The 25,785-nt window shown below is 40.0% G+C and overlaps 1 protein-coding gene across 1 annotated transcript; it reads left to right on the top strand.

The window, feature by feature from the left end:
- Positions 1-2,946: 2,946 nt before the first annotated feature.
- LOC125887545 (cholesteryl ester transfer protein, plasma) lies at positions 2,947-21,801 on the top strand. Its single transcript, XM_049574470.1, has 17 exons — positions 2,947-3,349; positions 6,597-6,711; positions 6,796-6,927; positions 7,888-7,958; positions 8,602-8,689; positions 8,799-8,868; positions 9,012-9,072; positions 9,337-9,428; positions 11,595-11,694; positions 13,596-13,675; positions 13,926-13,976; positions 14,073-14,225; positions 16,300-16,367; positions 17,378-17,420; positions 18,873-18,945; positions 21,325-21,410; positions 21,516-21,801. The coding sequence occupies exons 1-17, from the start codon at positions 3,202-3,204 to the stop codon at positions 21,591-21,593; spliced, it is 1,509 nt and encodes a 502-aa protein (XP_049430427.1). The 5' UTR covers positions 2,947-3,201; the 3' UTR covers positions 21,594-21,801.
- The last annotated feature ends 3,984 nt before the right edge of the window (positions 21,802-25,785 follow it).

Here is a 25,785-nt window from a genome sequence, read left to right as displayed (position 1 = left end):
TATATGTCGCTTCTGCCTCCAAAAACCAAGATGGCGATGGATGAAATGCCAAACTCGAGAATTCAAGACAGCAGTCCACAAACCAGTGGTTGACATCATGGCAGCTACATCCATCATTTATACAGTCTATTATCCAGACTGACTTTTTATGGGAGGTCAAGGGCAAACACCTGTCCTTTTCAAGTTGCCATTAGCTACAGTGAACACAGTGGGCTATACATGGCAGCTTCGTTAAATGACCAGACACCCACAGAACAAACATTACTCCTGTACTGGCATAACGCTACTTGGCCACAGGGTTTCCTTGTAAACATAACTTTATTTAGAATTGAGCACCATGTGAGAACAATAAACATGCACTGAAACTGGTACTTTTGACACAACTTCGTCAACTTTCAAATTGTATGGAGGCCATGATGTTTTGGTTCAGGCCATTGATGTCTGTACCTTAGTTGGACTGGTTTATTATCTGTGTAGCAGCTCAGTCAACAGAGGGAAATGTTGGCATTATACTTTGAGCAAACTACTGATACATTACATTTGTACGTTTCATATGTATTGTGTCAACATTTCTAAAGGGAGGATTATGTCATTGGGCAGTGGAGGGGATGGTGAATGGAGTGACAGCTAGGCCAGACACCTGCCAAGCTGCAGACTACTGTTTGAGACCAACAAACAACAAAACCTGTTGTGATTTAGCGAGTCACTGCTATGTTTCCAGTGGCTTTTTAGGCAACAAATATGGGTGTTTGGCAGCAACCTGTCACTGTTTTTCCAGCGAGTATAGGGGCATTAAAAGCACACACACACACACACACACACACACACACACACACACACACACACACACACACACACACAGAGAAACCTTAGAGCCCTTATCCCAATCAGTTATCCCCTTTGTTATTATCTTAGTCTGTCTTTGTGTCCTACTGTACCTCAGAATCACAATTAGAAACAGTTTTATTACCAAGTAGGTTTGCACATACAATACATTTGTCTTGGTGATTTGGTGCATAACAATAAATACAATGCAGAAGTCAATTCACGTGATATAAAAACAGACCTAGAAGTATGGCCTTGCGGTTGTACGCCACCGCAAACCCATGAAGTTGCAGGTACAGTTTACATCCATGTCTGTGAAAACATGGACACTTCACACACATCTTCCCCCCTGGCAGCACAGAAGATTTGTACAATCAGCACAGTTTCAAGGTGGACACCCAAGATTAGTGTCACCAATTCAGTATCTGACCAAATATTTCCAATTCTGTTTTTGAGATATGATGTTGAGTAATGGCCAAAAAAGTGTTTTGCAGAACTTTTGACCTTTTGGTTAAAAATGTCATCACTTCATTTTTTTATTCTATTAGATATTTGTGTGAAGTTTTGTCATAATCAATTTATCAGTTCTTGAGTTATGGCCAAAAAGACTTTGTGAGGACCTATGACTACCAAATTCTAATCAGTTCATTCTTGAGCCCAAGTGAACGTTTCTGCCAAAATTGAGGAAATTCCTTCAAGGCCTTCTTGAATTATCACGTTCACAAGAATGAGATGGACACAAGATCACAGTGACCTTTGACCTCTGACCACCAAATTGTAATCAGTTCATCCTTGAGTACAAGTGCAAGTTTGTGCCATATTAGAAGAAATCCTCTCAAGGCGTTCTTGAGATACTGTGTTCACAAGACTGTGACAGACGAGGTCACAGTGACCTTGACCTTTAACCTTTGACCATCAAATTCTAATCAGTTCATCACTGACTTATAGTGGACATTTGTGCTAAATTTTAAGAAATTCCCTCTCAGTGTTTTTAAGATACTGCGTTCACAAGAATGAGAGGGATACAACATCATGGTGACCTTGACCTTTGACCACAAAAATCATCCTTGACTTTCAGTGGATGTTTGTGCCAAATTCAAATATAATTTTTTTTCAATGTTCCTGAAGTATTGATATAAAACCGTCAGGGAATTTGGACATTGTGCCAAATTCAAAGAAATTCCCTCAAGGCGTTTTTGAGATACCCCGTTCACAAAGAATGGGGCGGACGGACACGCAAACCAAAAAAAATAACACTTTTGACCACAGCTATTGCTGCCAGGGAGGCATATAAATGTACAATAGAAAAAATAGTTAATTCATTTGTAAGAAATATACCTGTTTTTAAAGTGGAAGAAATGTTTTATTAGTTCAGGCCAAATCAAACTTTTTCAACTTGCAGGTTTGGAGGACAACAGAAAGACTCAATAGAATCTATGGGGATGAAGAGTTCACATTACAGAGTCAGCATCTGTACATGTATCTAGTTTCCCTGTGAGCCAGCACTGGTTGAAAGAGCCTTTGTTCAGTGAAGGCTGGACCTGAGGGTATCTGTGTTTTACTCTTGTTGAGAACAGGGAAAGTAGAATAAGTTTAGATGTGGAGAGAACAGACTTGGATTCATCGATCACACGTTTATGTCCGGCATGAAGACAAAGTTTTTACTGTGAGGATTTAGTGTTTCTGGTTATTAAAGGCATCTTTGTGATGCTGCACTAACTATTGCCCTACGACAGCATCTGTTCAGTGACGTTGTATCTCCCTGTCCTCCACTTGCTATTTTTCTAATGTATTAATTTTCTTAATGCAAACCAAATATTAAAAAGTGTATATATGATATGTCCTTGTTTTGACATCACATGTCTGTAGTCAGTATTTGATCTGTTTAAAGCTTGTTTGTGAGTTTGTGTAACTACCTGAGGTTTTGTAGAACTCACATCATAGAAAGAGTTGTACTTTGATCAGTTTACCTTGAGGGAACCCTGTGAAAAAGACAAACCTGAGTCACTGTTTGTCCATCAAGAGTAAATCATACAAGGTGTCTGTCTCTGATTGGATGAAGGATAAGGTCCGCAAGATAGATGCAATACATAGACCCCTCCCCGCCAGTGGAAAGAACAAGGTTAGTAGGCTGTACGATTCTCTCAACAAAAACCAAGGAACACTTTGAAAATCATAGTGAGAGCAGAGCTGCCACAGCACATGAGAGTCAGAGTATGAAAGGAATTTGAAAAAAAATGTCAAGCCTTTGGAGGTGAAGTGAGATTGGGTAAGATCCTGCTCGGGAAAACAAACAAACATATATCGAACTGCCAACAGTGCACGGGGTTAAAAACCTCAACCGACTGTCACAGAGGGGAAGTATCCACGTGCACAATGCCATGTCACGTATTCCCACTGCTGCTGCCCCTGCTGCTGTTCCTGTCTGTGTTTTGGACGTCCCATGGCTGTCTACAGGACCCTGCTTCAGCCTACAGATTTACCGGGGCTGTATGTCGCCTCACCTACCCTGCAGCTGTTGTGTGTGAGTAGAATTTTGACCCTTCTTTAGTATTTACCTTCAAATATTTGCTTCCTTCATCTTTTTAATCAAATTAAACACTCATCCTTTTGTTATGCCACCAAATTTGCTGTGGATTCAATGATGGGTTTTACACTAGTGTAAGGCCCTATTGTAATTGAAGAAATTATTATTATGATTTTATTTTTAACATTTAAACACATTTTGGGGTGCATGGGATACTCAAAAAGTCCTGAAACTTGGCACATGTGTTAGAACTTGTGAAAATTGCAATCTTATATGGGTCTACTGATTGGGTATGGAAAATTGCGTTGCCTAAAAGTTTTCAAAGTTCAAGGCCCCACCTTCAAATTTTCTCATAGATGAATGAAATTTGGTGGACATATGAAACATGCCCAGACTTACAAAAGAGTCTCTAAGAGCTATACCCTAAACCCAACAGGAAGTGAGCCATTGAAATGACATTTTCCAGGGGTCATATTTTATCGCCTCCTAGAGATTGCATGCAAACAACTTCAGATTTTTTCTGTACCATCTGAAGATCTTCAACATCAAAAGCTACTAAAAGCTTGAGTTTTTGTCAAATCGTGTGTCAAACTTCCATGTTTTGCCATAAAACAGGAAGTGGTCCTGCCCTGAACTCATGCCAATGCCAATAATTAGTTATATTTATAGCGCCATCTACTGGCAACAGGAAATTACATGTTTTATACTTTGATATGCTTCTCCCCCAGGGTGATCAGATCCATCCCAAATTTGGTCACCATAGTCACAAGGCCTTGATGATGCTTAGTTGTGAAGATTATGAGTTTACATTGAAGGACATTGCCATGGTGACACCTTATTCACCATGAAACAGGAGGTTGTTGTAACTTCCGTGAACCTTGTCCAATCTGCCTGAAATTTCACTTGTTTTTTTAGACTCCAGGCCTGAAGCCATCAACATACAAATTAGGTGTCATGGTGATTGCACCACCTGCTGGTAACAGGAATTCAGCCCTGTCAGACAATTATATTTTGATTTACATGAAATTTACATGATGTGGTCTACAATTGATGTACTGCAAAATGACATATAAATAGTGTATTCTCTCGCACCACATAATGGACACAGGAAGTGGTACAAAAAGCTGCATCAGCTGGAGTCCTGCCAGTACCCCTGTTATGAGCAAAGGTGTAAAGGCCCGTTCATTGCTGGTTGCAGATTTAATTAGGGGCCGGGCAGCCTAAGCTGCCTGGACCCTATATTGTTTTGCTGCATGTTCTTCTTCTTCTTCTTCTTCTTCTTCTTCTTCTTCTTCCAAGGAAATCATACTTCCCATGCGCGAAAAATCACCAAACTTTGCACAAATGTCCAGTCCCATGCCAGATTGCCTCAGCTACAAAAACAGGCCAATAGTCCTGATGGTGGCGCTACAGCAAGCCTCTAAAGTTCAACATTTTGAAAATTCACAACAAATCAACCATATCTGCATATATTTGCAACTTTCACCAAATGTAGCCCCAATACTGAAGAAACTTTTGTACATTTAAACCTATTGCAAATTATGAAGTTCATCACTCCGTTTTTTTTTTCAAAAACTGTAAAACTTATTAAACCTATCTCCTCCCACAATTTTTGCTCAATTGACACCAAACTTGCTACAGAGCATCTTCAGACTGTCCTACACAAACTTTCCACACAGATTTTTGATTCATCGAAAATTGAGCCTACAGTGCATCAAAATGTTTGACTGTAAATGGTACCGTAAACATATACTTGCAAATTCTTGCGAAATACATTTTCAATGTTCATTAAAAAAATGACAAAATTTTGGAGTCATGGTAGATGATGTTTGGAAAATATCAGAATTTTATCTCAAAAACTGATTTTTTTTTTTTTTTTTTTACAGCATTTTGAATTTTGCTCTCATGCGAACAATTGGAGTCAATGCAAAAATGGCATTTTTAAAACATCAGTTTTTCACTTACGGAGCCAATAAATCATTGTTACAAACAAATTACCAACATCTCCATGCTGTCTAGATGCAATTTGTGTATTTTCAGATTTTTGTCTTAATAACTGAATTTTTGACAGCCGTTTGAAATCTGCCTTTACACACTAACAGCTGCTGTCTTGCACACAGGTGACTGGCTTAGTCAATTTGTGAAGCTACATGTGACATTTCTGTTTGCCAATTAGCTCAGTGAGATAGAAGATAGTTCTTGGTGTTGAAGATTGTGAGTTCAAGCCTCAGCTTCTGGAACATTTCCATATGAGAAATCTACCCAAACTTTTCATGAAGGTCCAGTCCCATGCCAGATGTCCTCTACTGGAAACACAAGACAATAGTCCTGATGGTGGCGCTACAGCAAGACTCTAAATTTCAAAACTTTGAAAATTCATAACAAATCAACCATATGTGCTACAGCTTTGGAACTTTCACTTTGAAATTTGCTTTTCCATGGCATGGATGGCTACTGTCTGGCACCCTGATGCTTTGCCTAGTCAGTTTGTGAAGCCATACATGAACTGTCACTTGCCAATTAGCTCAGTGAGATAGAAGCCAGACCTCAGTCTCAGAAGTTGTGAGTTCAAGCCTCAGCTAAGGCAGAACGGACATTCTAATGTGAAAGTCCTATGTTCAGGCATCATGCTATGTGGATTAGAGACTACTAAGGTTAAAATAATTATGATCCAGGCAGTTTAGTGGAGAGACAAATACTCTTTATCAACACTTTTCTCTGTTATCCCTTGTCTCTTTTCCCTGTTTATTTGGCTTAGCTATCAGTCAATATGCAGAGTCTATCCAATAGCTACTTTTACGTTTTAAAAAATGTTTTCATCTTTGTCACCATGGATAATGTTTAGCTTTAAGCTAGATCAGGCCAGTTTGTTCATAATTGCTAGCAGTTAATGTTATTCTTACTTTCTTGTTCTTGAGTTTTTTCTTTCCTTTGTATATTATGAGTCTGATCACTTCAGGCACTCATCCACAATTTGAAGGGCATGCCAGAATTATATGATGTAACTTCTATGTTGTGATATGCTTTGTTTTAGTGTTGCTCAGAATTGTCTAATTTTGCCTAAAATTGCCCGGCCCCGACCACTGCAGCGCAGCAGCTATAATTTAGTCTGTAATCTTGTTTCCTTTATTTCATTTTGGTTTCTTATTTGTATGTATAAGTTCCAATGAATACCCAGCTCCTTAGATGTATGCTTCCCCACTTCCCCACTCTCTGACTATATGTGTTTGTGTGCTGCTGCCAGTGAATGAGAAAACCACTAAAGTGATTGAGGCAGCATTCCAACATGCCAGATACCCAAGTGTGAAGGGAGAGAAATCTCTGCTCTATATAGGCAGAGTCACATATGGCCTGGACAAGTAAGTGAACACACACAACCATACAGAGATGGATACACAGAATGGTCATGATATCATGTAATGTTTCTCCATTGACCCACCCAGTTTGGAGATTCACAACCTGTCGATTGGTCGGAGTGCATTTGAACTGCATCCAGGTGAAGGCATTGCCTTGGAAATAAGCAATGTGTCCGCAGTCTTTAGAGGGAGCATCCAGTATGGATACGGCAGCTGGCTGTGAGTCTGAGTGTCTGTGATCAGCAACAATCCATGTATATTACTCAGCACTCACAAAAAAATCATACACAAAAAACATATTACCTTTGTGCTTGCCTGAGAAAAACAACACAAAAATAATCAAAAAATATAGGGTACACTCTACACCAAGGGTGCACAGAATATTGATGACTGAGTGTCAATTTAGGTAACCAGCACATGAGTTATGGGTTTTACAGGATTTTACAGGAACACACACTTTTTGTTTAGGAAGTTTTTAGAAGACCAGGGGCCCCAAAGCAGCTGGCTCTGGTTGTAATGATATGACTTGACTAATGTGTTAATATAATATTAACCTCATTTAGTCTTATTAGTCCAATTTAAGGCCCGGTTATACCAGAAAGTGGCACTGAAAAATTAATCTGAAATATTCGGTACTAGATGCTTAGTAGACTACTCACAAGGGTGGTTGGTGAACTACTGTGACTGGTGAGCTGAATGAAACATGCTAGCAGTTAGGGTATGCTGTCACCATAGTTTCCCAAGAATCCTTTTCATAATTGCTTTGCACTGTTTGGAATTTGTGGTTAAAAGTATCAAAATGGCTATCATAAATAATGATTATTAGGTAATACGGTTTAATTTATGTTAGGCCTACATGTATTTACATTCACACCAGGTAGGGCGTTTTTTTTCCGAAAAAGGAAAATGATAGTCTGCAAGTATGATTCCAAAAATATTTATTTGCAATATAGCAGAGAAAAACACACATTAAATCTAACTAATTATGTGTGTTCAGGCATTGCATTTCTCAAGGATTCGTTTCAATCAAACAGCGAGAGCAACACTGTAATTCCTCTCTGTGGATTTCTGTTAATTAAACCTGACTTTCTGGATGTTGCTCTTTCAGCTGTGGTGGCATCACTTCCTTTGTACCAATAATGTGTATTTATGTGCCATTTGTATTTCTTTTTCATCTAGTGTCAACGTTGCACATTCAATTGACTTTGAAATTGACTCTCAGATTGATCTCGGAATCAACCCCAAACTTTGTAAGTACTTTATTTTGTACATGTAGTAGGCCTATACACAGTGCTTGAATTGGGCCAGTATACTCACTGGTACCTCCATGTCTGATCTTTGCTACGTGTTTCAATATTTTTTAGTGTGTACATGATGCTTAAACATGTCTTTTGTTAACCTTATCCAAAATTATGTTGTAGAATTGACATTTTTTGCATTACCTCTGCTGCCTCATCAAGTGAGAATAAGTGACTTCTGATATGTTGCCATGGTATCGTTACTGTAAAGCTGCTTTCACATTGCCATGTGGTAACTACCCTGACAACCACCTGCCTGCGAGAGTCTTCCCCAAAAGGCAAAGTGTTTTAAAAAGCAGTGGCCGTGGCTTCAGCCCACAACTGTGATGCCAGGTGGGTGCTTCAGGTGAACCCTAGCAGATGTGTAAGCTACCTTGTAGCTCCATACTGTAGCAAGATAATGGAATTCACTGAAATCACCAAAGATTTGGTGATCTGGTGAAGTTTGGTGTCATGATTATTCAGCACCTGCAGTGCAGCTGCTGGTTCAGTATACTGAAACCTTTTTGTTCCAATTCAAGCACTGCATGATAAAGAAAAAAAAGACAAAACCTTCTGTCTTTAATCTCACTTTGTATGTCCTCACATCTGTCAGACTGTGGAGGAGGGAAGGTGGCAGCAGACACATCAGACTGTTACCTGAATTTTCACAAGCTCCGTCTGCATCTGCAGGGCGACAAAGAGTAAGTCACAAAACCGAACCATGATTGGCTGTCAACAGCAGAATACAGGAGGCATCTGCCTCACGTAATCAGTGTCTGACTGTGCTGTGTGTTTGCTGTTGTCGGTCAGACCAAACTGGCTGAAGAGGCTCTTCACTGACTTCATCACCTTCACTGTCAAACTGGTCATAAAGGGGCAGGTAAGGGCAAGAGACAGAGCTAACATTTCAGTCTGGCAGTGATGTTGACTAAATCGCAACAGATCGATAGTGTGTTCATATCTTCCCTTAGTCGATGGAATGGTAAGACTGTAGCAATGATTATAGTCTGTTCTCAAATGCAGATTTGTAAGGAGATCAACAAGGTGGCAAATATACTGGCTGACTTCATACAAGACACAGCAGGTGTGTGCACGTGTGTGTGTGTGTGTGTGTGTGTGTGTGTGTGTGAGAGAGAGAGAGAGAGAGAGAGAGAGACATGGAGTCTGGTTATATCTTTGAATAACACCTTGATTATCTGTGTATCCATATATTTGACCTTTTTTTTAATCCATAATTTAAGTTAACATTAATTCAATATATCTTAAAAACAAAATCAAGACTGTCTCTAAACATTAGTGTGCATGTGTGTGTGCATGTGTGTGTACATGCTGGCATGTGTGTTTACAGAGCAGTTCCTCAGTGATGGAGACATCAGTATGAACATCGGTGTAACTGCTGCTCCTGTCATCACTGCTAACTACATAGAATCATACCATAAGGTAAATAACTCTTGTATGTACAGTCAAATACACACAACCATATCATCTTTAAATTATGTTTCAATAGCCTTGCATTGCCTAAAAAGTTTCCTCTATCATCAGATTAGATAAGGCAAATAAAGCTACTTGTTTAAGGCATGGCAACATGCACATTTCAGCAACAAAGCAATTCAAAGTGCTCTACATAAATCTTCAAAAGCATCAACACAAGATGCAAAAGGAACACATTATTAAACACATTTAAAAACAATTCATTTAAGAACTAGTGAGTAGAAAATAAAAGGTTTAAATATACTAAGACGGGTATAAACTACAAGAATAAAAGTAACAGTGCAGTTAAAATCAATACAAGTGTTTGATTCGTAAAAATGACAGTGCAGTGTAAGAAATTAATAAATATTTGATTTAATAGAAGGCAGTGGCAATCAGATAAGTCTTCAACATTGATTTCAAAGAAGGGAGAAAGTAAAGGCTGCTTCTCCATGTTTAGTCTGTACTCTAGGGACACAAAGCAGACCTTTCCCAGAAGACCTGAGGGGTCTGGATGAGTCATAGTGTAGCAGGAGGTCAGAAAAGTATTTGGGCCCTAAACAATTCAGTGCTTTGTAAACCAGCAGCAGTATTTCGAAGTCGATTCTCTGACAGACAGGAAGACCTCAGAACTGGAATGATGTGATCCACTTTCTTGCTTTTAGTAAGGACTCAAGCAGCAGTGTTCTGAATCAGTTGCCGCTGCCTGATTGTTTTTTTAGGGAGACATGTATAGACCCTGTTACAGTAGTCCAGTCTATTTAAGATTAGTCTGAGTGGGCGGAAGCTCGCTGCAGAGATCAGCCTCTCATTGGGCGGAACGAGCCACCCGCTGAAGTCCCGCCCTACCACCTCCGGTTGTGTAGCAGTTTTCAACCGTTTTCAACATGTCCTTTACTAACTTTTGCGGTGTTTGATCTTGCGGGGATGTAGCCATTTTTATGCCATGGTTCGCGTCCTGTAGGCGATATTTTTGTGAGTGTGTCACACCAAAACCTGTTTCCCCCTGGCAATATTTTTGCAAGCGCACCGTTGCTGTGGCACCGCCCAGAACGACTGTGATTGGTTGAAAGAAGTACAAGCAGCCAGGGTGTTTTTTTTCTCCAATCTCAAAGTGAGAGTCGGCCCAGCCAGACCTTTCTTTTCTTGAGAAAGGTCTGGTGAGTGAGACTAATTAGAGAGACTAATTAATACACTATCCAGTTGTAGTGACGACAGTATTACATTTTGTTAACTTTATTATTAATACTTCACCAAAATTGTGATCTTTTCCTAGCCTTAACCAATGTGCTTTGGTTGCCTAAAGTTAATACAGGAGCCTGGACATGATGTTATGGTTTTCCGAGGCCTGTACTACAAAGCCAGATAAATGCATGGACAGGTTTATCCAGATCCTGCTGAGACATCAGTCATTTTATCCTTGATATGTTCCTAAGATGATAGTAGGCTGACTTTGTAATTGTCTTAATGTGGCTGTTGAAGGTCAGATCTGAGTCCATGACTACACCAAGATTTCTGGCTTGGTCTGTGGTTTTTTACATTGCCAGTTGAAGCTGAGCACTGACTTTAAGAAAAAGGAAAGCTGTGGTCATGGGTAAAAAGAGAACATGTCAACTTTGTCAAACATTGATAATACACAGTAGTTTATTGGAGACTCGGCTATAATACATCATATCCAATGGAATTCAAACTGCTGGTCAGTGCCTTGGTGCTCAGAGTTTAACAATTCAGATTGAAGTGTACTTGTGAATAAGCATCTTTGTTTTGCATAAACTTGCACACTTAACACACAACTAGAGAGAGTTCTAGTTTGCGTTTTCATTAATGTAGCACAATACACAGTGAACATATTTTTATTCTTAATATCTTAAGTACTACCGTTAAACATTGATGCATAATGCACAATTTTTATTTATATTTTATTTTATTACTTTATATTTACATACTTCTAATTCATACTCTTATTCTTACTTTGCTTACTCATATTCTTTACATCGGAGTGACTGTAACAAATCATAATTTCCCCCTTGAGATCAATAAAATATTTCTGATTCTGATTTTAGGTGTGAAAGCTCATCTTGTTGTCTGTCTGTTTATCCTTTGACTTTCTTTTCTTTTTTGTTTAAAATCTTCCAGGGGCTGACCAACTACAACAACACTTCTGCTGTCATTAATGAGTCTGTTTTCCACCCCAGTCAGCTAACTGAAAACAGGATGCTGTACTTTTGGCTCTCAGGTCAGCAGTTGACATTGTGTTGTCTTTTGAAATTTGGAAGTGCAGGTACATTAAAACGAAAAGATACATGGAAGGAAGTATCCTGTGATGTAACATGTCCCACAACCTTGTCTACTGTATTAATAGACAATACCAGACTGCTTTCTTATTTACTTTGTTGTGACAATGTAATTGCTGCCTGGATTATGTTCAGAGAAAACCCTTCTGTCAGGTATCAAAACACTGGGTTTTCAGTCCTACAAAGCTGGTTCTTTTTTTTGCCGGAGCAGGTTAACAACAGGGTATCAGATCACAGCCTGTCAACACCCCAACCTCTGACCAATCAGATCACTGAAGAAAAAAGTATACATGAATGAAAGTTATGCAAGTTTACTTTAGTCCGCAGTGACAGTGCTGCTACTTCTACACTCTGATTGTATCACTGCAGCTCAAAATGTGTGATGTGTGATGAGAACTAGGATAAAACAGCCAATATTTTATTAATAAAATAATCCACACGCTGTTAATAGGCTCCCACTATTATAATTGCCATGTTCCGGTCAGAACTACTTGTCCACCCTTAACTTCAGCCGCAGAAACTGTCTGGCATTAATTAAAGTGTTTTATGTGACATATTCAGAGTAGTATTATCATCATCCAACTAAACAGCAAAAAATACTCTATACTAATATCACATAGGCCCATAGCTGCACATAATTTAAGTCTTGGCAGATGGGGAATTTTTGGATGGTGTTTTCAATGATTCTACATTATAAGATTACAGATTGTGGTTTACATCCCACGCCACTGACATTTTACTGTCTCGTAGTCCCAGACACTCATGCTACCGTTTCACCTCATATGATATGAAGCAGCCTACTTCATATATGGTTCTGATGATGGCCAGACGGACAATGTTAGGGTTAGTCAAACCAGATAACGAAAAGATATCCTGGGTAAGTTGAACTGGCTTTGTAGTACAGGCCTCGGAAAACCATAACATCATGTCCAGGCTCCTGTATTAACTTTAGGCAACCAAAGCACATTGGTTAAGGCTAGGAAAAGATCACAATTTTGGTGAAGTATTAATAATAAAGTTAACAAAATGTAATACTGTCGTCACTACAACTGGATAGTGTATTACAAAATTGGCTATTTTGGTAAAAAACAACAAAAATACATCACCATCGGGGCGTTGGTGGCTTAGTGGTAGAGCAGGTGCCCCATGTACAAGGCTGTTGTCGCAGCGGTCCAGGTTTGACTCCAGTGTGTGGCCCTTTGCTGCATGTCCCCCTTCACATAGCTGTCCAGTCAATTAAAGGCAAAAATGCCCCCCAGAAAATATCTTTAAAATTCGTTGCCATTTACAATTTGCTCATACATTCAGTATTGAAATTTTTGACCTGCCAGGCAACATTTCCAGGCTGTTTTCATTTCCAGGTCATCAAATAATGCTTTGTCACACACCTCAGCATGTGATATCAACACTCATTTTGACAATTTTGGGCATTTGTGTTGACTTAACATTATTAAACATAACCTCAGTCTTAACCTTAATGACTGTTTTAGTTGCCTTTCATTGACCACAGTTTATGTATAATTACAACACCTGTTATCTCTAGTCAGTGAAATTGTTTGGACAGCAAGTTTTAGTTTGCCTGAAGTCTCGCTGTTATGGCTGATAGAACATTTAAAGCAGTCTGTGGACATTATAAAGCACAATCTCCATGAAACCTAAAGAATAGATTTAAACATGTCTAACTTCACGTTCCTCCAGTATAATGGCCTCAGAGCAGCACCTCATTACCAGCAGAGTATGTCAGCTTCTCAGTTACCAAGACTCTCTTCTCTTTTTCTGATTTGGAGGTAAATTTGTGGTTAAAATCTTGTGTGGTACAGCTTTAACTTGTGTTTAACTCCAGACCAGGTCTTTAACCCCATGATTGCTGCTGCCCACCAAGATGGTCGTTTCCTACTCAACATCTCTGGAGCAGAGCTCACTGTAAGCACATCTCGCCCTTCCCTCAGGCTGAATATACTCAGAGTTGACTGAGCTAATTCTGATCAGCTGTTCTTGAACTGAAAACTCAGTTTCCCAGCTCAGGCTCAATCAGCTCAGAGACTGGAATTAAGCTCAGAGTTTGTTGAGCCTGCTTTCTGAAATAGGGCCCTGGTCACTGATGTTTAAACCTGAATTGTTCATCTGTAATCTCTTGTTGGGTCTTACATTATACTGATGAATGTGATTTCAGGAACTTTTCAAGACAGATCTCTCCAGGACTATGCCTGAGTTTATAAGGAAGGTAATATGGAGACCTCCTTGTCCCTGCACACTCCCAAATACAAACATATGCACTTTTGTGAGGTAAAACATTATCTTTTCATTTGTGTGTGTTCAGTGTCTGCTGGAGTCAGATTCACCAGAACTAAGAGTGTGGAGTTCATCTGTTCCCTACCTAAACACCTCCACCTTGGGTACGACAGTGTGGGCAAAGGCCTCTGGGCAGCTCCGCTGTGGGAGTCAAGGCACACCGACACTCTTCTTTCAAACGGTATTTTGCCACTTATTTTGTGACAGAACATTTTTAGACATCTGGTAGCAAGTTAAAGAAAACAAATAGAAAACAGATAGTTTGATGGGTTGAGTGTTGAACTGTTTTGAAGTATTTGAAAAAGCCAAACAGGGCAACTTCTGGGCAACTCTGGGTATTGCATTTGTAAGGAATGATAAAATTCAAGACCATGATTAAACTGAGTCAGAATATAAGTGGTCACAATTTTCATTCATTCATTTATTTATATGTACAGAAAAGGAATCAAAAGTTACATTGTGTGTTACAGTTAAAACTGGCCTGACTCAGTTAAAAACTGGTTTTCAGCAGGTTCCTGTTATGCAACTAAAACACATTACAATATAAAATGCAAAAAGAAATAATCAGCAGAGGCAAAACAACTAAATGTAGGCAGCTACATCATTGCAGAGTAGTGGACTGAAATGGAGTGAGTGAAATGGGATATGGGATTTAAATCAGTGGTTGCAGGTCTGTCCTTCCATCAGATAGTGTTTAAATGTGTGTTTGAAATGTGTTAAAGAGGGTATTGCTGTGATGTACTATGGGATCCTGTTCCAAAACTTAGGCCCTGTTTATACGACAATGATTTCAACTGAAAACGGTAAACTTTACACGACAGCGGTGTTTTGGGTACCTGAAAACGCAACGTTTTGAAAACGGATTCCAGAGTGCAACTTTTTGGAAACGGCAGTGTCTCCATTGTCATGTAAACTTGCAATATGCAGTTCCTCTGAAAACGGAGACTTTTCGCACATGCGCATTACGGTTCCACTCACTAGACATCAACAGCTGTCACAACAACAATGCCGAGCTGTTTGTGCTGCTCACCCTGCTGATTTGAAGTGAAGTGCAGATCTGTTACTGTAGCAACTCCACCTCGTCATCCATGCAGACAAAGTTATCTGTGCATGCTTTCGCCATTGTGTCTTCTTTATTTTGGTTTATAATCACCGCGTTGTAGAGGAAGGCGCTTTAGGGCAGGCGCATGGCATCATGCCGTGGTGTTGCTTTGCAGATTTACACTGCCACCCATTGGCCTGGCATGCATACTACAGCATTTCCAGTTGATTTTGCGGCTCCGTGTGAAAGGGTATCATTTCAGTAACGTTGTCATATAAACGCAGAAGTTTTTTAAAACGCAAAGGACAGACTTTTCCGTTTTAGAGAAACCGTTGTCGTCTAAACAGGGCCTCAGTGTGAGTGTGATAAAATGATCTCTGACTGTAATTGTTTTTGTAAGGTGGTACAGGAATAAGTGCATGCGAGACTGATCTAGTGACATGTTGCTGTTTTGTGTTGTGACTTGGAAGTAGTGCATTAAGTGTGGGATTGGAGTTGTTGTGTAGGATCTGAAAAACAGAGTTTATTGGCTAGATTATTGGTGTAGTTTTGAAAAGTCAGGGCATTAGAATGGGAGAGTGTGATGCAGTGAAGAGTCCAAAGAGGGAGGTTACCATGGATCTTGTAAACTCTGTTGTATGTTCTTGCTATGGGTTCAATGTTTTCCTTGGTGGTGAGGGATCATATGGGGAGACCATAGGATATATTTGAGAGAATGACTAAGTAGGCTATGTGTCTGAAACAGCAGGGGTGAGATATGGTCTGACTTTTGTTATAGACGCACAGTCTCTGGTTGAGCTTTCATGTTAGGTTACACAAACTCTAATGTCTACATCTCTGCTTTAGAATTCTAAGGCAGATTGACATGCATATCTAATATTAAAACTAATGCAATAGCTCTCTGATGTGACGTAACAAAGCCAAGCCTCGTTGTTGTGGTCACACAACATTCAGCAAAGTATAGGTATATCTTGGCAGGTTGGTTTTGCTTTGAAAGGTTGATACTGTGTTGATTAGCCTCCTTTAAGCATAACCTCGGCTGTACTTCGTGATTCACAAGTTGAAGGTGATGACTGATGCCCGAGGCTTTATTAAAAAGTTAAAATATTACCATCTGTGACTACATGGTCTTTGTTCTACTGTCAAGGTAATGTGAGGTCACGGTATGTTGAAATTATTTTAGTGTGTGTGTGTGTTTGTTTTTGATGTGTAGGATGTGGCCATTAATGTCAGGGCTTCCTATGCTGACAAGAAACTCTTCCTGCAGAGTAACTCTTCAGAGTAAGTACCTTTCTTATTGATTTTTAAAGACTTACTGAGCCTTGAACAATCTGCCTGCAGAGCTCAGGCTGCAACCTGTGCACAGTTATTTTTGTCCATCTGACATTAAATTTAACATACAAAAGGGACTAAGTTAAGCAATGCCAAAGCATGTCATCCAACTATGCCTGAAAGCAAAAGGTTTATTCCAAAAGGCCACAGCCGAAGGTCAAGTGAAAACCTGTGGTCATAGAAAGGGGCAAAATGCAGTAATCATACAGCTGGGTAAAATAGCAAACGTTTCTCCAAAGAGTTTGGAAGAGAAGTTCAAACACTATTTGACTTTCTCACCTCCCTGTATCTGGCTCATCTCTGTGTTAAGTCGACCTTACTGCTGGATAGCTGATTTAAGAAAATGACAGAAATTGTCTGCTGCAGCCTCCCAATTCTGAAGCAGTTTCATATACCCACCGCTATATCCAACACATTCTCACCCCGACCTCGTCACATATCAGTGTTTGGTCATTTACTTTCCATGTCCAGATATGATGTGCAAAGTATCCTGGGTGCGCTGACTGTTGATGTTCTGGGTGTGTCAACTTCAGCCTGGTTTATGCATTGTCTTTTTTCAAAATACACTTCCATTTTCACAGGAAATGTACAGTTTGCATACAGTCTCTTTTAAAATAAATGCTTCACATTAGTACAAGAATACACAGAGAATTTAAGTTTTTTTCCTTCAGCAACAAACGCACATTGTTACATTTTGCATACACATAGGCAGCAAAAGGACATGGTTGGGTTTAGGGAAATAAAAAGAGGTTTGGCTTTACAATCTTATGAGGGGCGAACACTGGCCTGAAAGTCGGTGGTTGTTGGACCCATCCACCATCCCTGCCCCCTGCCCCACTTGGAGGTCTGGAGTTCCAGATTTCAATGACTTCAGAGTGAGACCGGGTTGCTATATCAAGTTAAATTATTAATCCATGTCCTGTGTTTTGTGTGTGATGGTTATCATCCTTCCTTTCTAGGGTCTTTGTATCACAAGTGGAGGTGCCCTTACAAAATCAAATGGTAAGAACGTTTTCTCACGGACAGTTTTTCTTGTTGTGGAAAGCACTACAGTTAAAGCTATAACAGTAACTTTAAAAAAGAAAAAGAAAAAAGTTTTGACATTTGCTGAAACTGTCATTATATCCTGACAGTAGTACATGAGACGGCTCATTTTTCCTAGTTTTCCTGATGGTATTTGCAAGAATCAGTCTTTGACAGATGACATAAAGCTAGCTATAACCAAAGTGCATTGTGGGTCTAATGGCCATTTTTTAAAAGGTATTCTGCCTTTCTTTGCATTCCCCTGGCTCCTCCTAGAGCTCCTAATGGCATTTGTGAGAATCTACCATTCACTCCAGAGCTCAGACAACCAAATCAGAGTCAGAGGGAGTCTGTATTGCAGTGTGAATTACTGCTTGTGCACACGCTGTGCAGTAATTGACTTAATACATGTGTTTTCTACATTTCTGACATCCTGTTCCCACTTGAATAAATCAGGAGAGATAACTGCACAAATTTATCTTCTGTTTGAATGGTGAGACTGTGAGACCCACATTACTGACCAAACACTTAGCTGTCAGTGATGGCTGTCAAAATGCATAGTGATTTAACACTTAATATAACACAGAGAGAGGTCTCTGCAATGATGTCAGCAATGTGCTCATCTCCAGCAGAGAGCTGTGACTGGGAAGAGCCTCCTCCTGTAGCTGTTGTTGTTTTTTTGTACGTACTTGTGCAGGGGTTTTTTTTTTTGCATCAAGTTTCATATCAAACCATTTTCATTTAACTTCTTGGATGTGTCTTACAACAGAGGACACAGAGTTAATGGCATCTGTTACCTCCTTCCAGGCCATTGATTTACCTGTCCCTGTCACACAATGTGTACCACAGTGAAGAATTTCAAACTGAATTATTCGTTCATCAAGATTTGATTTGTAATTTAAGTGTTCCCTTGAGTTTTTTGAGCAGTGTGAGTGAGTAAAAGTACAATATTTCCCTTTGAGATGTAGTGGAGTAGAAGTATAAAGTAGTATAAAATGGAAATACTCAGTTAAAGTACAAGGACATCAAAACTAAACTTAAGGACAGTAAAAGACTTGAACATCATCCTGGAACAATTTGTGTATTATGGTGAGAAGCGTTTCATGTGTCCCACCAGAATAAGTAAGACTTCCTGCCCAAATCCTTCAAAATAAAATCACTATTCCCAAAAATGTTAACAGACCATAAAATGTGGCACAAATGCACAAACTGACCTCACCCATAACACATTTAATGCATACCCCTATGTCTGTTGTGTAACTCCTGCAGTACAAAAAGACACATTCTGTAATATATCATTATTCTTCTGATGCCAATTAGTGATCAGTCAGAAAACACAAATTATTTTCATCCATCATGCTTGTTTAAAAATGATGCTGTCGTTTGAATGTTTGATTGGACTTTTTAAATCACTTCTCCCTTTTTTTCCAGCTGCTAGATGAGGTACATGTGGAGTTCATAAGAGAAGCTGTGGAGAAGATAGGCATCCCCAAAGTCCTGTCTGGTAAGGGACAGAGAAATGTATAAAACCTGTCTTATACCTGAACCCACTGACCCCACCATCAGCGGCTGTTTCAGGGTCAGTGGAGATCTGAGGCTTAGCTACAACACCTTTGATTGAGTCTGGGGATGCATGATATTATCATTATTCATATTTTTCTTTATAATAATAACAATAATATTAATAATTGTTATTATTATTATTATTTCAAACATACTCTTGCCTCCTTTAACACACACTTCCTGGCCACTTTTTTAGTATACCTACACAATTGAAAGAAATCCAATACAATAGATCTTCAACAAATTCACTTTTTGTTGATGCTGTCATAGAGAAGTTAATGCAGCTCTATGTTCATTAATAAGGTCATAGCAAGGGCATAGGTTTTGTTTCATTTTGGGAGACATATATTAATCACATATTGAGATTTTGATTGTCAAAGACTTAATTTCCTGCTTTTTGTGGAATTTCTGCAAAGTGGAGCATTCCCACCTGCCTCAAGACAGCCACCTGTGCTTAAAAAAATCTGCAGTGTCTATTCCAAATGTGGAACTCACCCTCACATCAATACAACATCTCTGCCAACCTGGACCAGTTTGCATACAGAGCCAACAGATCCACACAGAATGCCATCTCCACTGCCCTCCACTCAGCCCTCACACATCTTGAAAATAACAACACATGCGTCAGAATGCTGTTGGCTGATTTTAGCCCAGTGTTCAGTACAATCTCCCCCACAATACCGATGGACAAAGTCAGCACTCTGGGCCTAACACACTCCAACTCGATATTGGACTTATTCACAAACAGACAGTTTGGATTGGTGGCCAAATCTCTTCCACTATAGTGTTGAACACTGAAACTCCCCAGGGCTGTGTGCTCAGCCTCCTCCTGTTTTAAGCTGTACACCAACGACTGCAGTCCCTGATCTGAAGTTTGCGGACAACATCTCATCAAACAACTATGAGAATTCATATTTGGAGGAAATAACAAAATCTTGCAGGGTGGTAATCAGAGAACAACCAGTAGGCTACTCAACATCAGCAAAACCAAAGAGCTAATCATAACTTTAAAAAAAAAAAAGGAGGCAGAGACACACACCCTTGTCTACATCAGTGGAGTTGAAGTGAAGCAGTCTGAGGTTTCTAGGAAACAGCATCACAGAGAACATGATGACGGTCATCAAAAATCTCCATCCTGGTTAGAAAAAGCCCAGAAATATCTGTTTTTCTTAGGCCAACTTAAGAAACTAAATTCCCATGCTTTTGGTAACTTTTATAGAAGAGCAGAAGAAATCATCCTGGAAACACTACAAATTAACAGGAGGCCTCAGCAGTGGGTGATTAAAACCACTCAGAACATCACTGGCACCCATCTACTGAGCATCAGTGTTGGGGGTAATGCATTACAAAAGGTTACATTAATATATTATGTTTTAGCAGTAACAAGGTAATATAACGTGTTACCAACAGGATTTCAGGTATATTATTACATTTACAATGTCACGTAACACGTTACTACCTGAAATGAACTTTTTATTGTTTTCATTTTTTAAATTCATCCACACCGCTCCATCTTCGCCAGTGTGGTACCAGAAAAATTATCCCCCAAAGGTTGTTGTGTGTTGTCAAGTCATTACAGGCTACATTATAGAAGGGTGCCAGTGACTGGCACATCTGAATCTGGATTTGAAATGAACTATAATAAACAGGATCTTCTGTGCTTTGATTACCTGCTGTGAAACAACATGACCCTCATCCATTTAAAATCAACATTAGTTCTGCTGAGCTCATTTTGATCAAATTAACACAGACATTGTGTAACAAGTAACTTATTACACTACACAGAGAGTAATATTATAAAGTAACTTGTAATATGTCATATATTACATTTTGAGAGTAACTTGCCCAACACTGCTGAGCATCAGGGCTATCAGAGAGGTGAGGTGTCTGAGCAGAGCCCAAAGCATTTTCAGCTTTTTCCTCCAACTATAAGAGTCCTCAACTCATCCTCCATTCTCCACCTTTTTCTCCAAGTTTTTTTCTGAAACATGAAGGGACTACAGTGCGATGTATTTATTTTCAATTGTTGGCTGTTGCAAATTCTGCAGTAAAATTGTGGTTATTGTTCTGTTTTTGCAATAGTGCATTCATAGTTTTGATAAGTCAAAGCAGTTGTATTGCAAATCACAATTTACAGCTGACTCAGCTTGAAAATAACTGTAACTTGGAGTATCAACCTCTAACAGGGTCAAAATGTAGCTTAATGAAATTAAAGTGGAACCTGTAACGGCTGCATGTTGCATTATGTTTTGTTTATTTCCAGTTGTGGAAAAGAGTTAAAGTGGTGTGCAATACTGTGGTTTTCTGGCATGTTTTCCAGTTCTGGAGATTGAACTAACCAGGCTGCTGGACAAACAGGGAGCTAGCCTATTTGACATCTTTAACCCAGAGGTGCTTTCCCAGGATGTGAGTGTTCTCTGGACTTTTTCACATCTTGTTAGGTGCCCGTATCTGCATTGTATTACTAAGTCACATTGCTCCTCTCTCTCCATTTCTCTCTTTGTGCTGTAGGGTTATGTGGTGATTCAGATGGATTTTGGTTTCCCTCATCACCTCCTGGTTGAGTTCCTCAGGAAGACACTACAGTAACTGTGCAACCCTTAAGAAATTTGGGCCAGATTTGATTTTATTGGCTAGCCTGAAATTGTTGCACACATATAAAATGTACCCTTCACAGTGATTATAGACATGAATAAGCAGCACAAAACATGCTTCTGTTGTATGTACTACCCCAATTCCAAAAAGAGTTGGGATGCTGAGTCAAATGTAAATAAAACCACAGTTCAGTTATTTGTAATCTTTTTGACTCATATTCAATTTAATACAGTACAAAGACAAGATATTTAACGTTCAAACTGATAAACTTGTTGTTATTTTGTAAATATGCACTCATTCTACATTTCAAAAAATTTGGGACACTGGTAACAAATGACTGGGAAAGTTGTGGAACATTCCACTAATAAACATGTTAAAGGCCATTCATTTTACTGACAATTAGGAGGCAGTAGCTCAGTCCATAGGGACTTGGATGGTCGCCCGTTCAAGCCCTTGTCCAGACCAAATACGGAGTGTGGACTGGTAGCTGGAGAGGTGCCAGTTCACCTCTTGGGCACTCCCGAGGTGCCCTTGAGCAAGCCAAGGCTGAACCCTTGTATAGGTCCTGTTTGTGCATGTGTGTGTATTTTGGACCTGTGTGTTAATGACAACGCAGTGATAAAATTGAATTTCCCCTCAGGTTGATTAATAAAGTATAAATAAAAAATTACAGATTTACTGAATTGAATGGAATTGAATTGACTTTGTAACAAATTATAGTATCATCAGTAGGATTGAAAGGGGCATCATCAAAAGGCTCAGTTGTTAACAAGCAAAGATGGTCACTTTGTGAAAAACTGCGTTAAAGGTAGGGTCTGGAGGATTTTCCAGTTGCTGTTTCTAAACACACATTCAAATCTGGCCCCTCCTATCAGGCTCAACTCTCCCGGAGCCCGGAGGTACGTAAGAAGGCTTCACAGAAGAGGTTCAGGCAAGGCTCGCGCCGGTGCACACTCGGACACACTCGGGCACGGCACCTGCGCTCTCTCATTGGCTGGGGAAATCTCCGCCCAGAAGCAGTCCGAGCTCACAAAAACATCAAAATACAGTTAAAGGGCAGGAGCTCTGCAAACAGAGTCACCACCACACATGAGTAGAAGCCCATAGGTGATGATTAAGCAGGATTTCATTTGTATATGTCTATATTTTGTTTTGTTTGAAAATCCTCCAGATCCTACCTTTAAGAACACAAAGTTGCAAAGAATTTATGGATTTCACCATCTACGATCCATAATATCATTAAAATCCAGAGAAATCTCTGCATGTCAGGGGCAAGGCTGAAAACCAACACTGAATGCCCATGACCTTTGACCCCTCAGGCTGCACTGCATTAAAAACCAACATGACTGTATAAACGATATTACTACATGGTCTCAGGCACACTTTGGAAAGCCACTCTCAGTAAACACAGTTCATCGCTTCATCTACAAATGCAAGCCATGTCCTCCAGAAACACTACCATCCTTTATGGGCCCGAGCTCACAAAGGACTGACACAAAGTGGAATAGTGAGCTGTGGTCTGACGAGTCTACAGTTCAGGTAGAGGTAGGTAAATCAAATGATATTTTAAATACAAGGGTTGGTGCTAGTGGCTTAGGCAGGATTTTGTCTCAACATTATTATGATTAATAATTTTAATTTTGTAAATGTAAAATTTGTTAAGGTGCAAAGTACTAATAATCCCATTTACATCAGCTATATCAGTCTGACTTTCAATTACTGACAAGCAAAATGAAGAAGATATATAGTAGAAGATATATAGTAAAGGCACAAACTTATCATTTCATTTATGATTATTAAGTTACTGATCATCCACCCAAATATAATGATTTCCAAATCTAGTCAGCAAGTTCCAAATTCAATATGCAGCTCTACATATTGGTTTTGCTCTTTGGCAAGTCAGATCCAGAATCCAGAATACTGATTTGTGAGTCAATCAGAAATCTTAATCTCAAAATCTAGAGTTTGGATTTTTCAAAACCAGTCGATCAACTTTGAAATACAATGTGCCAGTTTCAGAGTCTATTCTCAGCGTTACCCATTCATTTTGGAAACTAGTGCTTTCCAGTATAAAACACAACAACATTCAGGGGTCACTGCATCAGTAATCAGAAGTCATCCATCCATCCATCTATTTTCATCTGCTTATCCGAGGCCAGGTTGCAGGGGCGGCAGGCTGACCAAAGCACCCCAGGCATCCCTCCACCCGGCAACGCTTTCCAGCTCCTCCTGGGGGACCCCAAGGTGTTCCCAGGCCAGATGAGATATGTAATCCCTCCAGTGTGTTCTCGGTCTACCCCGGGGCCTCCTACAAGTGGGCCGTGCCCAGGACCACCTCCAGCGGGAGGTGCCCATGAGGCATCCTAGTCAGATGCACGAACCACTTTAACTGACCCCTTTCGACGCGAAGGAGCAGAGGCTCTACTCCGAGCTCCCTCCGGATGTCGGAGCTCTTCACCCTATCTCTAAGGCTGAGCCCAGCCACCCCACGGAGGAAACTCATTCAAACTCAGAGTTCATGACCATAGGTGAGTGTTGGGACATAGATGGACCAGTAAATCGAAAGCTTCGCTTTCCGGCTCAGCTCCCTCTTCACCTCGACAGACCAGCATAGCACGTGCATCCCTACAGAAGCTGCACCGACCCGCCGATCCATCTCACGCTCCATTCTACCCTCACTCATGAACAAGACCCCAAGATACTTGAACTCCCTCACTTGAACCAGTAACTCTCCCCCAACCCGGAGAGGGCAATCCACAGAGAACCATGGCCTCAGACTTGGAGGTGCTGACTCTCATCCCAACTGCTTCACACTTGGCGTCAAAATGCCCCAGTGCATGCTGGAGGTCACGGTGTGATGGAGCCAACAGAACCACATCATCTGCAAAAAGCAGAGATGCAATTCTGAGGTCCCCTCTACTTACTTAATACTTCTGATAATACTGCACTACTCTGTTGAAACTGTGAGGTATAAGTATTCTAACCGAAGTCAATCTCCTAAATACTTCCTCTTCAGTCCTAAAAAGTGCTGAGAAGAAAAGACAGAATGTATGCAGATGAATGTTCAAACATTTTTTATCATTTCCTGTTAGTGCAGAGCTGATGATTAATGTGCTCATATTTCGTACTGTTCTTGTCTCTGTGTCCATGAGACAAATGTCTTCATGAGTCTGACTGAGTAATGCTGTCAGCAGGACAGAGAGAGGACAGAGACAGATCCGACCCTTGCTGCTGGTACAGGCGGTCCAGGCGAACACTCGGGGCGTCAGGACACTGAAGGGCCACATGATGGAGAGAGTGAGAGGGAAAAAACAAAAAGCTCCCCTCATGCTGTCAACAGAGGACATCATGTGAACTTGTGTTGTCCTCTGTTGTTGCAGAGTTGTTGACTCTGCCGGACACTGTTCAGGCACAGTTCTCCAAATCCTCAGAGGCCTGTACTACGAAGCACGATTTGGAGTTAGCGAGGTAACTTTGGGTTAACTCTGGGTTTTCAGTGCTATGAAGCTGGTTCTCTTTTTACCAGGATAAATAGGTACACCTAACCTGCTCCAGAGATGGTTAACTTCAGAGTATTGCATCACAACCTGTCAACATCCCAAAATCTGACCAGTCAGATCACTGAAGAAAAAAGTATCCATGAATGAAAGTCCAGAGTGACAGGTTAAAAACAGGAGCCTATATGCTGTTATAGGTCAGTAGAATCATTTAGTATTTCCAGGGCTCTATTTCCACTGGAGCTTCTAACAAATGGAGGGATCGTTTACAACACTCAACACTATTTGAAATTATTAAGCTTACTTTAGTCTGCAGTGATCGCTGACAGTGCCGCTACATTTACACTCCATCACTGCAGCTCAAAATAACATGAGACACCTGAGTGATGACAACTAGGATAAAACAGGTAATATTTTATTAGTAAAATAATCCACACACTGTTAATAGGCTCCCGTTATTATAAATGCCACATTTCAGTCAGATAGACCTCATTGGTCATTAACTACCTTTCAGCTTTTTACTTCAGCAGCAGAAACAGTCTCGAGTTATCTTAAAGTGTTTTTGTGACATGTTCAGAGTAGTATTATCATCATCCAACTAAACAGCCAATAATACTCTATACTAATGTCACATAGGCCCATAGCTCAGTGATACCTCCACGTAATTTAAATCTCGGGTGACGGTGAAT

The sequence above is a fragment of the Epinephelus fuscoguttatus genome, linkage group LG4 (assembly GCF_011397635.1).
Source record: "Epinephelus fuscoguttatus linkage group LG4, E.fuscoguttatus.final_Chr_v1".
Lineage (NCBI taxonomy): Eukaryota > Metazoa > Chordata > Actinopteri > Perciformes > Serranidae > Epinephelus > Epinephelus fuscoguttatus.
The sequence above is the reverse complement of the archived record's forward strand: the minus strand, read 5'-3'. Positions and strand labels throughout refer to the sequence as shown.

Bases quoted from the DNA above. Each gene is read 5' to 3' on its own strand.
- LOC125887545 (XM_049574470.1), top strand. From the start codon at position 3,202: ATGCCATGTCACGTATTCCCACTGCTGCTGCCCCTGCTGCTGTTCCTG. The intron at 14,226-16,299 runs GTATTTTGCCAC...TTTGATGTGTAG, and splicing joins CGACACTCTTCTTTCAAACG to GATGTGGCCATTAATGTCAG. The intron at 21,411-21,515 runs GTGAGTGTTCTC...TTTGTGCTGTAG, and splicing joins CAGAGGTGCTTTCCCAGGAT to GGTTATGTGGTGATTCAGAT.